Source organism: Paramisgurnus dabryanus, chromosome 11 (genome assembly GCF_030506205.2).
Source record: "Paramisgurnus dabryanus chromosome 11, PD_genome_1.1, whole genome shotgun sequence".
In the NCBI taxonomy this organism is placed as follows: Eukaryota; Metazoa; Chordata; class Actinopteri; order Cypriniformes; family Cobitidae; genus Paramisgurnus; species Paramisgurnus dabryanus.
Window position 1 is genome coordinate 23,990,965 of NC_133347.1, and position 16,902 is coordinate 24,007,866.

Here is a 16,902-nt window from a genome sequence, read left to right on the forward strand (position 1 = left end):
AAGGGAATGTTGGCTAGCGTTCTGATTGGTTTATTTGACGTTACGCCCAAACCACACCTATGAATAATGAACCTACTTCAGACCAACCCCTTATTGATTTGCGCCCGGCGCAAGAGTTATTTCTCACGCCGGGAAAATAGCAACAGCGCCCAAGATCCGCCCACAAACTCACTTGCGCGTTGCGCTTCGCACTTGCGTTTCAGATCGTTAAAATAGGGCCCCATGTCTTGCTTTTACCTGTTACACACACTGCTACCTAAAAAACAAACATGTTAGGTACAGCGGAAACAACAAACCACTGAGTAAGCTTGCACACAAACCTCTCAGGAATGTTAGCAGGAAAAACAGGGCAAAGTGTTACATGACAGCTTGTTTACATAAAGTGAGTGGGTCTGCGTGGTTTGTTTCAGGATGATCTGACTATGACCAACATGTAAGTGTGACACGAATTCAATAAAGCATTTAGTTTTACACCTGCACACACATGCCCACATGATATGCATGATAGTAAGTGTGACAACAGTATTTTGGGAGATGCGTTTAATAATCTTGCTCTTTGTCTCCACTTAAACCATTATTAAAGGAACACGCCCACATTTTGGGAATTTAGCTTATTCGCCGTATCCCCCAGAGTTAGTTAAGTCCATACATACCTTTCTCATCTCCGTGTGTGCTGCAACTCGGTCTGACGCAGCCCCCGCTAGCCTAGCTTAGCACAAAGACTGGAAGTGAATGGCTCCAGCTAGCATACTGCTCCCAATAAGTGACAAAATAACTCCAAAATGTTCCTATTTATGTGTTATGATTTTGTATTTATCACGTGTACAAATAACATGGTCTTCTGAGACACAGCCATCTTTTAACCGTTTACATACTGGGAACTATATTCTCTGAGGACGAAGCACTGCTACTTGGGTGGAGTGATTTGTTTGCAGTATGTATACTGTTAAAAGATTGCTGTGTCTCATATGACCTTGTTATTTGTACATGGTGTTACTATACCAATCACAACACATAAATAGGAAAATATTTGTTATTTTGTCACTTGGGAGCAGTATGCTAGCTGGAGCCATTCACTTCCATTCTTTGTGCTAAGCTAAGCTAGCGGGGGCTACGTCAGACCGAGTTGCAGCACACACGGAGATGAGAAAGGTATGTATGGACTTATCTAACTCTGGGGGATACAATGAATAAGCTAAATTCCCAAAATGTGGGTGTGTTCCTTTAAAGTGATAGTTCACCAAAAATTAAATTCTGTCAACATTTAGACATCCTGAAAATTGGGTGATTGATAATAACTTCAATAAAATCTCTGAATAACAAGCAGGATTCTCTGCTCTCAAACGCTGGGGGCATGTACGTATTCGGCACTGAAACCACGCCCACTTGCTGCAGTCTCTTTCAACTTTTAGAGGCTGTTTACACTTGGCATTAACATGCGTTTTCGTCGATCGGATCACAAGTGTAAACGTCACAACGCCATGTGTAAACGGTGTTCAAAACGTTTTGAACGCGTCAACTTTCGACCACTTTCAACCACATCCAGAGGTAGTCGAAACCACTTTCGATCGGATCGCTTTGGAGTTGCGGAACGCAATGTGGTTGAATGTGTTTGAACAGCTACACGCGACCGCCTTCTCTCCGCCCATTTATCTAATCTGAGGTATTAAACACAAGTTTTAAGTCTTTTTTTTTACTTCTGGCGTGAACACGGTGAACAGCGCTATTTTTAGCCTTTCACTGATAAAACTAAAGCGGCTGATCTCCGTAGTTTCGTTTTGAAAGCGTGAAAGTTGCGCGATCCTATTTCATCAATTGCGCTAAAAATTCAGAGAAAGCTCCAACATATAAACGTACAAAACACTGTGCAGCGTGTTTACTTGCTAAACAGGCAGCGGACTACGACATAATATTAGTTTGCGTCCATATAAACTCATAATTACTCCCGCTCGCGTTTGAATGACAGCAGAGAGACTCGCCCACTGTCTCACAGACCACCCCCCTGACAGTATTCAGGACAGAAGCGGTCGAAAGTGGACAAAAGAGACGGATTTAAATACCAGGTGTAATCGTAATGTGTCTCTCTTGTCCACTTGTGATCCGATCGATGAAAACACATCTTAATACCAAGTGTAAACAGCCCCTTAAATACCACTACCTGATGCTCATGATTGTGTTAGGGGCGGAGCCATGCACAGTGGCTCCAGTGCATCATCGAGTCACCGCTTTAACCCCGCCCAAAAAATCCTGAATGTAAATATGTGGAAAACTGAGAAAAGGGGACATTTCACAAGACTTTAAGATGTCAAATAAATCTGTTGTGTCCCATAAGCAGTGTTGGGTGTAACTAGTTACTAAGTAATTAGTTACTGTAATTAAATTACTTTTCCTTTGAAAAAGTAAAGTAAGGGATTACTCTTATTTTTCTTGTAATCTAATTACAGTTACTTCTGATGTAACTAAATACTGTGTATGGACTCGAAACAATTATATATACAATAATACAAAAGTGGATTTAACATGGTTTAAGTTTACAATTCTCACTATAAACTGGTTGATTATTAGCATTAATATTAATGAGATGCTGGCTGTTTATTAATACTTAATAGCACATATTAATGCCTGATTCTGCAAAACCTTATTCTACATCCTTAACCCTCCCCATTTCTACCAATACTTAAAATAACTTCTTTAGTATTAGTTGTTGGAGTATATTGAGGCAAAAGTAGTTAATAGTTAGTTAATAGAGAGAATTGGACCCTAAAGTGGGACCAGAATAATTGATGTACTTTTATATATTATTTATTCGAGCCATTTCAAGCCTATCCTTGTATCATGTACTAAATAGGATTAAGAAAGTAATTAGTAATAAGTAATTAAATACTTTTTGGAGAGAGTAATTTGTAAAGTAATCTAATTACATGATTGAAGATGTAATTAGTAACTAGTAATTAATTACTTTTTTTGAGTAACTTACCCAACACTGCCCATAAGTACATATGTGAAGTTCTAGCTCAAAATACCTTATAGATAATTTATTATAACATGTTAAAATTGCCACTTTGTAGGTGTGAGCAAAAATGCTAAATCTTTTTAAAAGCAAATGAGCTAATTTTTTGCAATAAATGGCAGTGTTGTGGTTGAATAGTGTAGATTATGGGGTGGTATTATCCCCTTCTGACATCACAAGAGGAACCAAATTTCAATTTCCCATTTTTTCACATGCTTGCAGAGAACAGTTTAAAAAAACTAAGTTACTGGGTTGATCTTTGTCACATTTTCTAAGTTGATAGAAGCACTGGGGACCCATTTGTAGCACTTAAACAGGGAAAAAGTCAGATTTATATGATATGTCCCCTTTAACGGTGTAACTCGACAATTCAGTACTACATAGTTCACAGTATTTGTAACATGTTTCAGCAATACATTTCTAACCTTTATAATGCGTTTAGAAACAATTCCCAGAAAGTTAAGTTCACAAACAGAGTTAAGTTTTTCTTTTGCTGTCAGACTCAGAGTAGCCCACTGTTTCTCAATGACAGATAGGTGAGAGGAGCTCTCAGTGTTTGTTTGTGCCATGCTGTTGGTATGAGTCTCTGCCAGGTGGAGAGCCCTACCCCCAGCATGACTCCGACAAAAGCAGACTTTTAATAACTACACCCGTGCTGCCAAGCATGTGCCCCTGCCAGATGGTTCCTGTGACATTATTACTGAAGAACCACTGGAGTCGATAGATACAGAGAAGCAAAATCATTGACAGGTTCATGAAAATGGACAACATGGCGGAAAACAGAGGGTGATGAAGATCCTGTATGCATATTTAAAATCAAATGGTCAAAGTGTGAGCTTACAAAAATGTGAAGGTACAGAATTTTTATAATGACCAAGGCTGCAGAAATAATCTTATTTTGGACTCACACAGTACTCATTTATTTTATGTATCCTTTCTTTATTTATGTTTTGGCCAACACTCTTATCCAAAGCGACTGACTGCATTCAATCTATACATTTTTACATCAGTATGCAAATTTCCTGTGATTGAACCCATGACCTTTGTGTTACTAACGCAATGCTATACTAGTTTCTTCTATAAAGATTTTGTCAGTGTTATTGTGAATGATTCATCAGTGAATGTGGTTAAAAAAAGTTTCATGAATGTGCCCATAATAAATCTTTCCATTTGAATCAATCTTTGATGACATCACCAAAAAACCGCATGGTTGCAAAACAGTTCTTCTGTATAGTGATGCAAAAATGACACACATCAGCTTGGTAATTATACAAAAGCAATATCCGAAAGGACCAAGGCTTCATAGCTTTTTTTCCCATATGCATTGCTGAATAAAAAAAAATCAATTCATTGTCTGTAAACCTTTGAGTGTGTATATGCAGGAGAGAGAAGAGTGGTTTACCTTATCTACACTGTCCTGATCTCTCCTCTGTCTGCTGACACGTCTCGGTACCGTCACCTCATATGAGGTTAGATGGGAGGTCTGCTGGGATATTGAGCCTATAAACAGAGACAGTCACGTCACAAACCGCTTGTTAAGTCTGACACACGTCACAACTTAGCAACACTATGGCCGGTTGCATAAACTTAGATTAGTCTTAAAAGTTAGTCATGTATTTTTATCTTCAGGACTGATCATCATAACTGTTTGAATTGTGTTATATGAAAAGATAGATTTTTGAAAAGGTAGGAATAATTTAATGATTAAATTAGGGGTGTAACCATACATCATGTGATTCTGGTTGCTATGCTTCTTAATGAATTATGGTGAAATGTCGCTACATCCAAACGCCAGATGGCGCTCTCATGCAGAAACTAAACATACGCTGCAGACGAAGTACCATTACGCAGACAGCTCTAAGAAATGTGTAAGCCGATTTATATTGCTGTTCTTCAAACATTTACAGGTATTTATATATAAATATTCTTTATTCTAAAACTAAACAGTGATTTCAGATGACTGATCAAATAGTTGTAGTACATGAAAGAGTTGTGCATAATAGTGTGCATCGCAAAATATCGGTACACCCCTAATTAGACCTTACTAATTTCTAGTTGGCCAAACTAGTTCTTAACCATTTCCCCGCCATTGACAAGTTATTTTGTCAATAAAAAAAATGCTTCCCTGCCAATGAAGAGTTTTAGGTCAATCCATATTTTCGCTATTATCCACCCAACTTATAAAACACTAACTTTTTGTGAAAATCATAAAAAAAAATGCATGCCGCTGGCTGGCAACTTTTTTTAAAAATGCTGGTGGAAAAAGAGTTAAGACGATGTCACCGCTACGTTTATGCAACTGGCTACTCGGATGCCAGTTTCCCAATATCAGAAAAACAAATCTTGAAAATTTACAAACCCCATGTCAACAAAGATGTTTATGTCTTTCTTTCTTCAGTCGAGAAGAAAATTAGTTTAAAGCGTAACTAAACCCCTAGTCAGAGCCTGACTCCACCCACTGGCAATATTTGAAAAATGCAAGAAAAGTGGGCAGATCCCAAGGAGATAGAGGGGATGAACTAAGTGTGTGGTGAGATCGTAACAAGGGTGTGGTGAGCTTGAACCTGCTTACGTCACGAGTCATTTTTTGGACCCACCATCCAATAGGAAAAATTCAACTGCAGTAGCCACCGTTCAAGCTGAAGAGGGCAGCACTCAGACGTTTTTACACCATATATTGTAGTATTGAAACACTTTACATCCAAATGTCAAAACACTTACTAAAATCAATGAACAGCACTAATAAAGCCCCATTCTTACAGATCATTAACTAAAAAAAGTTGGTCTAGAGTTTAGTTACTCTTTAAGAAAAACATTCCAGGATTTCTCGTCTTGAACTAGCCGTGTGACGAGGCGGCACAACCTTACGTATTACGTAATCACGTGGAAAGTTCATGTGTTACATATGTGAAACGCACACTTGCGGACCATTTAAAAAAAAATTGTCACAAAGTAGTATCAATCAACATACAACAACGTCAGAACGCTCCTCTTTCTACACACTTGTAAACACTGGAGCGATAGTTTCGCATACATCATGCAGTGGTTTCGCATACGTCACAAGACTAATGCAAGTACACGTTTTATATTTTTGGCGAAAGTGATAATTGTTTCGCTAGATAAGACCCTTATGCCTCAGTTGGGATGGTTAAAGCCCTTTGAAGCTGCGTTGAAACTGCAATTTTAAACTGCATTAAAACTGTAAACTGTTGAGGTCCACTAAAGTCCACTATATGGAGAAAAATTATGGAATATTTTCCATAAAAAAAAACGTATTTTCTGCTCAACTAAACAAAGAAAGAAATAAAGATCTTGGATGACATGGGGGTGAGTAAATTATCAGAATATTTTATATGAAAGTGGAGTAATCCTTTAAGCGTACAACAAACAATCCTAATATACACTCACAAAGTGCTGTAAAACTACAGAGAGAAAAAAACGCAATCCTAACGTTTGATGTGTGTGATATTTTGATAATCTGTGACATAAATAAACAGCGCTTATGAACAGCTGTGAGATTACAGTCTAATATGAAGTGAGTTGGACTTGCACCCAGAAAAAGGTATTCTTACGTCACGACTTAACAAGGCACCATCACACAAATAAGCAAAGCGATCATAAAAAAACTATGCAAGTAAACATAATCAGACAATTAAAACAAATCTACACTGCACTGGATGTACATGAGATTGTTATTCATTTTTATTCATCCATCTATCTTACCACAACAAACATTTATAAATTCACTGCTATTGTGACTGTGGTAATAAAATTGACTGGTTGGCAAACAAGCACCATGCAGTGATGTGCCAAGTGCTTGTTGTAGGTGGATATAGCGCTACACTGGCATTGGTATCTTGTTTAAGAGAAAGAGAGCTTAGGAAGCCTTTTGAATCATCTGTCAGCAAGTTTGATGAGCCTTTCCCTTGTTATTTTCCCAACAAGAATGAGGGCTAGATAAGCAAATCATAAGGCTTACACACATTTCTTCATTTATATTGTGTTACACACTTTTGTGATCCTATTATATAATGCTAAATTTTCGGTCTCAAGCAAACTCACACAAACACTTTCTGTTTTTAACACATTCACATCACTGTCAGTTTGATACTGAGGATTCCTCTCTCTCTGTCTTCGATGTCACCATCTGTGTGGCAACATTTGTGCGGAAGCTCCAGACTGTTTTTATACCAGAAAGCTAAAATTAGTTTCCGACTCTGCAAGTCATCCTTCAGAAGACTTACAGTACACAATTAAGCTAAAGGGACAGTTTACTGATAAATAAAAATTGGCTGGTGATCAAAAAAGCAGACACAAGCTTCCTTCAGAAGACCTTAAAGGTGCAATGTGTACATTTTAGGGGGATCTATTGACAAAAAATACCATTTGTATGTATTTAGGGTGTATAATTACAATATAGATAGAAATGGCTCATATACCGTTGGTCCCCTTACATGGAAATCGCAATTTTGCGCAGCCATGTTTCTACAGTAGCCCTAAAACCGATTTTATAGTCGTGTGTAAGCTCTACGCCGTAAGTTATCCGTAGCCTGTGCATAGCTCTGCGTAGCCTGACGTGCACCTCGCAAAATTTTTAACAGCGCGTCAGTTCTATGCGGACCGCAAGCACTGTGATTGGTCCACCAGAACCCCTCCCGTCAGGTAAAGAAAAACTGCGTCGTCAGGTATTTCCGTTTGCGACGGTGAAAATAAAGATGAGCCAAGTTGAGGAGTGATTTAACTCAAACTGCACGAAAACTAGCTGTTTATTTACTTCCATCATTGCTGGTCTTCTCAAATCATACACAACAAGTTGCTGTTTCTTCTTCGTTTGTGGGTTAACTTGCCAAGCTGCTTCTTCACTGACGGTCGCGCTGCTACTGTGGTTACACGCATGGATACTGCCTACCAGAGGTATGTGCGTGTGTTTGCACGTCGACGGAAAAGTATAAATGAAAACCGACGCGGAACCTACGCCATCGCGGCTACGCCGTAGGTCCTACGCACAACTATAACGATCCCTTAAATGGAATGTGTTTCATCCTTATGTTGTTGTAGACTACGACATTGACCGCGTTTACATGCACGCTAATAATGCGATTATAATGGGATTTTGTCAATACTGCGATTATACTTTACCTCATGTAAACGCAATAATTCGATAAAAATAATGCGATTAAGCTCATAATCGCAATAAGTAAAGTCGCATTAAAAGAGGTGGCGTACGCCGTTTATAATCGCAGTATGCGTCCATGTAAACGCTTTAATCGCATTTATACCGCACTAATTAAGTGCACGTGTGTTTTAGTCACGCACCTTAAGCACAAATTCGTTTTAATCTTGACATTAGGAAGTTTTACATGAACTCTGCCAACACGACTCGCTGTCAGCAGTCTGCCTTCATTCAGAAACAGCTCAAATAACACGACAGCAGTGTATAAAACCTTTAAATGACATTATAACGATAATTATAACGATAAATATATTAGTGACCACATCATAATGATAACCTCATGCTAATTCGATAAAACGAGCGCGGCATTACCTAATATTGGATATTTCTTGTAATAAAAACTTTTTTTGCAATTGTTTACATGTCACTGAATATGTACATATGCTGTTCTTGTTGCATTTACACAGCGGGAAACCAGCAGATGTCCTCAACTGAATGAATGTAGTAGTTTGTGTAATAATATCATACCTTTTGGCGTAGTCAGTGTGGTAGAAAAATTTCACAGCATCAGCGCTGGATACCTGAGGTAATTTTATGTTATAAACCTCAGCAATGAATGAGCTTTCTGCTGCATTTTAAGTGCGCGTGCACTTCAAGTTCAAATAGATTTGATTGGCTGTCAATGGTTTATCGTTCATCATGTGCCAAAATCGCTATCGTTATAGTTGTTGTGTGAGCTCTGCTATTATCTTTAATATAAAACGATTTTTAAAACTATATTTTTATATCATGTGAACGCCCTTTACAGGCACTGTCATATTTATATCTTCATCACGGCACCGGATAATGAAATACATCCATAACAACGTGTTTGTCATTTAACGTAAGTAAATTAAAACAGTGGACCATATATGTGAGTTCATCATTTGTGCTCTGCATTGAACTTTGTGTGAATAATCCGAAAATAAAAACTGCATGTAAACCGGAGTGAAGAGGTTAGCTCCAGTCATGTAAACATCTTACTGCGATTAAGACCTTACTCGCATTATTGGAAATAATCGCATTTTTGGTGTGCATGTAAACGTGGTCATTGTCCCGTGTGTGTACTGTAGCTTCTCTATGTGCTTCGAAAGGTAGGGGTGAGCAGTGGACTTTGTGTACACGCCTCCTTAAAGGGATAGTTCACCCAAAAATGGACCCTATTCACTTCCACAGTAGAAAAAAAGGATACTATGGAAGTAAATGGGGTATACGAACAGTTTTGTTTCAAACATTTCTCAAATATCTTCCTTTGTGTTCATCAATACCAATTAATTTATGCGGATTTGTAACAACATGAGAGTGAATAAATGATGACAGAATTTCAATTTTGGGTGAACTATCCCTTTAAGAGTCTTGCTTAATGGCAAAAATGTGGTCTGTTTATGGATTACACATAGTTGTATTCTGATGTACACGTTATCCTGTCATGTTTTCTACGCACACTGTAAAAAGACAAAAATGTTTAGCTGCCGCCCAAAAGGTTTTGACCTGGTCTGCCCCTTCCAAATTAAGTTACAACATGGAGTATGTTTATAGGTTACCCACAGGTTGCTGTTTTTTTACAGTGTACCAGTTAAAAAAGTATGTGTTTACAACAGTTATATGTTAGCTTAATGTTTTTCATACTAAAGATGACTTAGGTCCTCAGTTAAAAGATAATTAAATGTAATTAAATATTCTAGGATAATTTAGTCTTAATACATTCATTGTTATAGAAAACTGTGTAAGCTACTTAAACCTACATAAGAGACCAAGATGAAGATATTTCCAGATCAGACTTCACTGCTGAAATAAAATCCGTATTCTAATCTTTAAAACCATCAGCTGTTAATCATTAAAACCATCACACAATTTCTTTGTTGTGCGTTTCTGGACTTATTTCATTAGGATTTTAGGGTTTGTATTGTGCATTGGGGTTCTCATTCACCAAAAACATCTTAACACATAACAGTAGAGATCAACCCAGATTCTATTAAAACATCCACTATAACCATTAAATCCATTGAATTTTTTCTTTTTAAAGTAGGTGTCAGTGCAAAATCTATACAAAACCGCAACTTTAACAACTTTGAAGTTTGAAATATCACTGTAGGAACTGAAAGCTGCATATACCGCTACTTACAAAGTGAAACTACAGCGAAGCAATGTAAATCATCGTACAACTTGTATCTGCGCGCGCAAGTAAATACAATGTAAATATAAACAACTGTAAACAAATAATTACAGTATTTACTATGATTTAGTGGCACTAGATGTAAAGCATTAATAAAGAAAGTGTGTTGGACATTAACAAATGAGGCGCAATGCTGTCGCGATCACTCTCACCTCCACTGCAGTCGATGAGCAGCATTAACACACAGGCGCTTTGAAATACACGACAACAAACTGCATGAACCATGTTTGTAAAGTATCCGTAATAACCCTCCGTTCCAAGATAACAGCAAATGTTGCGCTCTCTTCCTTATCCAGGCGTTGTCCTCCAAGCAATGGCAATGAGTCCTCTCCACATAACGCTCCCGTGGAGGAAAATAAAGATGTTCCAGCTACCTGGTCATTTTGCTGAGTTTCCTTGGCTAATAAGTTTGTTATATAGTTTGTGACAATCCTGCTGGATGGATAGATGTTTTGTAATCCTTGGAAATAGCGTTGTTAACGTCTCTGCTTGAGACCTTTGGATTAAAGAGATTCCCTCGGACTCTTATATGAACCCAGTCTGTAGAGGGCGAAACCGAGCTTGCGTCACTAAACTGTTTGGCTTATTAACCCGTTCTTGGCCTGGTGTAGTAATGAAAGCTCGGGACCGTTCAGTAAATCAAGCCTTTATTTGAGCCCGATCGGAGAAGTCGTTGTGCTTATTGTAAACTGTAAATATGAAACGTTGCACTTATGCGCACACCGTGGCCATTTCTCAATCCGAATGCTACAGCCTCTGGAGGTCGCATTTGAAGGCTGCATACGTCATCAAGACTGCCTTTTATCAGAATATTAACATTTATAAAGTTGACAATTAATCTTAGTTAATCGTACATTGTTGCAATAAGCTTATGACTTGGGAATGTAATGCTCAGTTAACTTAAATAAACCAGTCTTGATGACGTATGCAGCCTGCATATGTGACCTCAGCAGGCTGCACCCTTCGGATTGAGAAACGGCCCGTATGTTGTGAGAAAAATTAGGGATGGTCTACAAATACAAGCAAACTCACGCTTGTTCTAACGACAACACAAGATTGCGAGTTTTTTTTTCTTTCTACAAAGCAAGGGATATTTGGTTTTAAGTTAAGTAGACCATCCGTCGCGTTATCACAGAAGACACAAAATTGCCCTAAACATATAAATAGCAAGAACAAAACGTAATGTTCTTTTACCACCGTCCCTTACGAGATGTTTCGCGATAACGCGAGAGTTCGAACACCGGACGTTTTTATGTGTACTTTCGGATTCATATCAACAACGGTTAGGTTTGTATACGTTTAGCTAACCATAGTTCAGATTAATAATAGACTTTTATAATAGGGATTCACTTAAACTGGTTGTTTAGTTCCCACATCCTGGCAAATCTTACCTACAGCAGGTTGGATTTCAATCATGTATTCACCGAATTATTAATATATAACATATGAGAATTAATATATTCTATATGTCAAATAATATATTCTATATGTCTTTGGAAGTTATTGTTATAATTAACTAACAGCAAAGTATAACAGCTGGAGTTGAGATATAGTGCTTCACATTTTAGTGAACTTACAGTAAGTTATCTATTGGGATATATATAATCAGCACATCCATTATGTTTAATAAAGTGTTCCATCATGGACTCTATGGGCATCCTGGAAGAGGATCTAGAGAAGATTTTGATGGGTGGAGGACTGGAGGTGAGAGAGTTTGATTCGGCCAATGAAGTGCAGCCAGTCACACTGGGAAAAGATGTCTGTTACATTGTCTGCGCAGTTATCTTCAACTCAAAGGTAATGCTGAGAATGGCTGGTGTCATTTTGCCATGTCTGCTTAAAGGAAAACGCCACAGTTTTTAAATATTTTGCTATGTTCCTACCTCAACTTAGACAAATCAATATATCTATCTTTTTCAATGCGTGCACTTTTAATCTTTGTACAGCGCCGCCTCTTGAATGTGCATTTAGCCTAGGCCCATTCATTCCTATGGCTCCAAACAGGGATGAATTTAGAAGCCACCAAACACTTCCATGTTTTCCCTATTTAAGGAGTCTTACATGAGTAGTTACACGATTAAGTAATGTTGGCACAAAATAAAACTTTTGTTTGGAGCCATAGGAATGAATGGGGCTAGGCTAAATGCTAACACATTCATGAAGCGCTGTACAAAGATTAAAAGTCCACGCATTTAATAAATATAGGTATGTATTAATTCATCTAAGTTGAGGTAAAAACATAGTAAAATATTGAAAAACAGTGTTGTTTTCCTTTAACAACACAACACTATGACATGTATTCTGTATATTTTGTCATTTCCATGTTTACCTTTTTCTATGTACTATATAACTCTATATATACACTGCAAAAAAAAGGGTTTGAAAAAGTGTTGGCCCCCTCCAGTTTTCTTATGTTTTTGTAAATTGTGACACTTGTTTCAGATCATCAAACAAATTCTAATATTAGTCAAAGATAACACAAGTGAACATAACATGCATTTTTTATCAGCTCAGGAAGAGGCTGTTTACACTTGGCATTAACATGCGTTTTCCTCGATCGGATCACAAGTGGACGACGTTAATGCCAGGTGTAAACGGTGTTCAAAATGTTTTGAGCTCGTCCACTTTCGACCACTTTCAACCACATCCAGAGGTAGTCGAAACCACTTTCAATCAGATCGCTTTGGAGTTGCGGAACGCATATGTGGTTGAATGTGTTCGAACAGCCACACGCGACCGCCTTCTCTCCGCCCATTTATCTAATCTGAGGTATTAAACACAAGTTTTACGTCTTTTTTTGACTTCTGGCGTGAACATACGGTGAACAGCGCTATTTTTAGCCTTTCATTGATACAACTAAAGCGGCTGATCTCCGTAGTTTCGTTTTGAAAGCGTGTGAACGTAGAGCGATCCTATTTCATCAATTGTGCTGAAAATTCAGAGAAAGCTCTAACATATACACGTACAAAACTCTGTGCAGCATGTTTACTTGCTAAACAAGCAGTGGACTCCAACATAATATTAGTTTGCGTCCATATAAACTCATAATTACTCCCACTCGCGTTTGAATGACAGCAGAGAGACTCACCCACCGTCTCACAGACCACCCCCTCACAGTATTCAGGACAGAAGCGGTCGAAAGTGGACAAAAGAGACGGATTTAAATACCAGGTGTAAACGTAATGTGTCTCTCTCGTCCACTTGTGATCCGATCGATGAAAACACATCTTAATACCAAGTGTAAACAGCCCCTAAGAGCCATTATCCACAAATGACAAAAACATGGAACAGTGGTGAACCTTCCCAGGAGTGGCCGTCCGACCAAAATGACCCCAAGAGCGCAGCGACGACTCACCCAAGAGGTCACAAAAAACTCCACATCAACATCCAAAGATCTACAGGCCTTACAGGTCAGTGTTCATGACTCCACCATAAAAAAAGAGACTTAGCAATAATGGCCTGCATGGCAGAGTTCCAAAACGAAAACCACTGCTGAGCAAAAAGAACATAAAAGCTCGTCTCAGTTTTGCCAGAAAACATCTTAATGATTTTTCTTTACTTTGGGGTAAATACTCTGTGGACTGACGAGACAAAAGTTGAACTTTTTGAAAGGTGTGTGTCCCATTATGTCTGGCGTAAAAGTAACACATCATACCAACAGTAAGTTATGGAGGTGATGGTCTTGGGCTGTTTTGCTGCTTCAGGACCTGGAAGACTTGCTGTGATAAATGGAATCATGAATTCAGCTGTCTACCAAAAATTCCTGTAGGGGAATGTCCAGCCATTTGTTTGTGACCTCCCGCTAAAGTGATCTTGTGTTCTGCAGCATGACAATGATCCAAAACACACCAGCAAGTCCACCTCTGAATGGCTGAAGAAAAACAAAATGAAGACTGTGGCTAAATAACAACAATTCTGCAAAGATGAGTGGTCCAAAATTCCTCCACAGCACTGTAACAAACTCATTGCAAGTTATCACAAATGCTCGATTGCGGTTGTTGCTGCTAAGGGTGGCATGTTGTGATATCTTTGACTAATATTTAAATTTGTTTGGTGATCTGAAACCTTAAAGTGTGACAAACATGCAAAAACATAAGAAATCTTGAGGGGGGCAATACTTTTTCACACCACTTTATGTTTGTCATATCAAGAGATAACCATCATTATCCTTATGTTCCTCTGTAATTGTGTGTGTGTTACACAGGATGAGGTGTTAATGGTACAGGAAGCCAAAAGAGAGTGTTATGGTACTTGGTACCTCCCTGCAGGTCGTATGGAGCGAGGTGAAAGCATTATAGAGGCGCTACAGAGAGAGGTCAAAGAAGAGGCAGGAGTAGACTGTCAGCCAATCACAATGCTGCTGGTTCAAGAACAAGGGCCACAGTGGATTCGGTTCATCTTTCTTGCAGATGTCACAGGTCAGATTGAATGATTAATGTGCTATTTGGTTATTATTTAAGGTAGGCATATTCATTAGCACACATATTCTGCTCCATCCACCAGGGGGCTCTCTGAAGACAAAAGCAGAAGCAGATGAAGAATCTCTGCAAGCTCAGTGGTGGGATCGCGAGTCTCATCTTCCTCTCCGTAAACGTGACATACTGTCCCTCATCGATGCTGGAATAAAATATCGCCAGAATCAGTGGTTTCCTGCACTACAACCTGTGGATGTGCCGTGTCATGTTATTTGCCAAAGACTACTACTCGCATTTATGGCCAGCAATGGTGAGAACAGCGAGGAGGAACGCGTGTGGCTGTTGCTAAGCAACGGTAAAGGAAACAATGTCAGTTCACATCCCTGTCTTCCTGTTAGAATGTCAGGTAAAAGATGCCCGCTTCCATGGTCAGCACTCAGAATGGTGAATGAGTGCATGTCTTCGTCATACGACAGGCTAAACGTTAACATGTGTGGAATTCTGGGAGTGCAGCACAATGGACGAGTTCTCGGGAAAACAGATGGCATCTGCTTCAACACGCTTGTGTTAGTGAAACATTCAGAGGAAGGGCCGGAAACCAGCAACCCACCCACATTAGATGGCCACTGCTATAGATGGCATGAATTGACCAATCAGAGCATGAGGGTGAAGATACTACAGAGGATTAAAGAAGGGACGGTTTTGCCAGTTTCCTAAACTGCATTTTGCATATGTGTGACATCACTCAACCTGCAGATTGCAAACAGCTTCTACTGATGCTCAAGTGAATTTTAGTAGTGCATAAATCAATCGTATGTGCATGATGTATTAGTTTTAATAGCACAGGAAATTTCAATTCACCTCGACAATACAAACATTCCCATATATGGGTATCAGTAACAAGGCCAGCCTTTTTTTAACAGCTATCAATAATTAATTTGCTTTTTATTTCAAATGGACTTCGTACACCTCTTTTACCTCACACTACATAAATGCATGCTTAAAGGAAAACACCACCATTTTTTATTATTTTACTATGTTCTTACCTCAACGTAGATGAATTAATACATACCGATCTTTATTCAGTTTGTGCACTTTTAATCTTTGTACAGCGCCTCGTGAATGTGTTAGCATTTAGCCTAGCCCCATTCATTCCTTAGGATCCAAACAAACATTTTATTTTGTGCCACCATACTTACTCATGTAACAGTCTTTAAATAGGGAAAACATGGAAGTGTTTGGTGGCTTTAAAATTCATCCCTCTTTGGATCCTAAGGAATGAATGGGGCTAGGTTAAATACTAACACATTTACGACCCGCTGTAAAAAGATTAAGTGCATGCATTGAAAAAAGATAGGTATGTATTAATTTGTCTAAGTTGAGGTAAGAACATAGTAAAATATTGAAAAACGGTGGTGTTTTCCTTTAAGCAGACATTTAAGTATTAGCTCAGTTGGTAAAGCACTGTGTTAGCAGCGCAAAGGTCATGGGTTTGAATCCCAGGGAACACTAAATGAATACTCTCATGCACTGTGAGTCGCTTTAAATTATTAGTATTTTTATAAAAACGGATTAATAATGCTGTAAATGATATATAAACAGATGTGCTGCTGTATATTCACTAATAAATTATAATACACAAGAGTAATATTGATTTAAGTATTTATTACATACATAGAAATCAGTTTAACAGTGTGCTGCAGGGATGACGTATTTTAGTAGCGGGACACTGGTGCTCTCGCAAATACAAATTTTAAAGTGTAAATGCGTTTACTAGAAATATATATACACACTCACCTAAAGGATTATTAGGAACACCATACTAATACTGTGCTTGACCGCCTTTCACCTTCAGAACTGCCTTAAGTCTACATGGCATTGATTCAACAAGGTGCTGAAAGCATTCTTTAGAAATGTTGGCCCATATTGATAGGATAGCATCTTGCAGTTGATGGAGATTTGTGGGACGCACATCCAGGGCACGAAGCTCCTGTTCCACCACATCCCAAAGATGCTCTATTGGGTTGAGATCTGGTGATGGGGGCTATTTTAGTACAGTGAACTCATTCATGTTCAAGAAACCAATTTG

At 38.5% G+C, this 16,902-nt stretch overlaps 2 protein-coding genes across 6 annotated transcripts in view; one reads left to right on the forward strand and one right to left on the reverse strand.

Annotated features, from left to right (window-relative positions):
* adam9a (ADAM metallopeptidase domain 9a) overlaps nt 1-11,055 on the reverse strand; it is a 39,650-nt gene extending 28,595 nt beyond the window's left edge. Inside the window, exons 1-2 of one of the 2 annotated variants that reach the window (XM_065247518.2) lie at nt 10,551-11,055; nt 4,413-4,510 (exon numbers count right to left, since the gene is read on the reverse strand). In XM_065247518.2, the coding sequence (XP_065103590.1) occupies nt 4,413-4,510; nt 10,551-10,623 (171 nt within the window). In that variant the 5' untranslated portion in view covers nt 10,624-11,055. The remainder of the gene's footprint in view (nt 1-4,412; nt 4,511-10,550) is intronic. The other variant, XM_065247517.2, reaches the window with a different exon arrangement.
* Nucleotides 1-16,461, forward strand: part of nudt18 (nudix (nucleoside diphosphate linked moiety X)-type motif 18) — a 173,797-nt gene extending 157,336 nt beyond the window's left edge. Inside the window, exons 1-4 of one of the 4 annotated variants that reach the window (XM_065247524.2) lie at nt 11,619-11,685; nt 12,031-12,195; nt 14,603-14,816; nt 14,902-16,461. In XM_065247524.2, coding sequence (XP_065103596.1) covers nt 12,040-12,195; nt 14,603-14,816; nt 14,902-15,530 — 999 coding nt within the window. In that variant the 5' untranslated portion in view covers nt 11,619-11,685; nt 12,031-12,039 and the 3' untranslated portion in view covers nt 15,531-16,461. Of the gene's footprint in view, nt 1-11,618; nt 11,799-12,030; nt 12,196-14,602; nt 14,817-14,901 lie in introns of those variants that run through there. The other 3 variants (XM_065247521.2, XM_065247523.2, XM_065247522.2) reach the window with 3 other exon arrangements.
* Nucleotides 16,462-16,902: the final 441 nt, after the last annotated feature.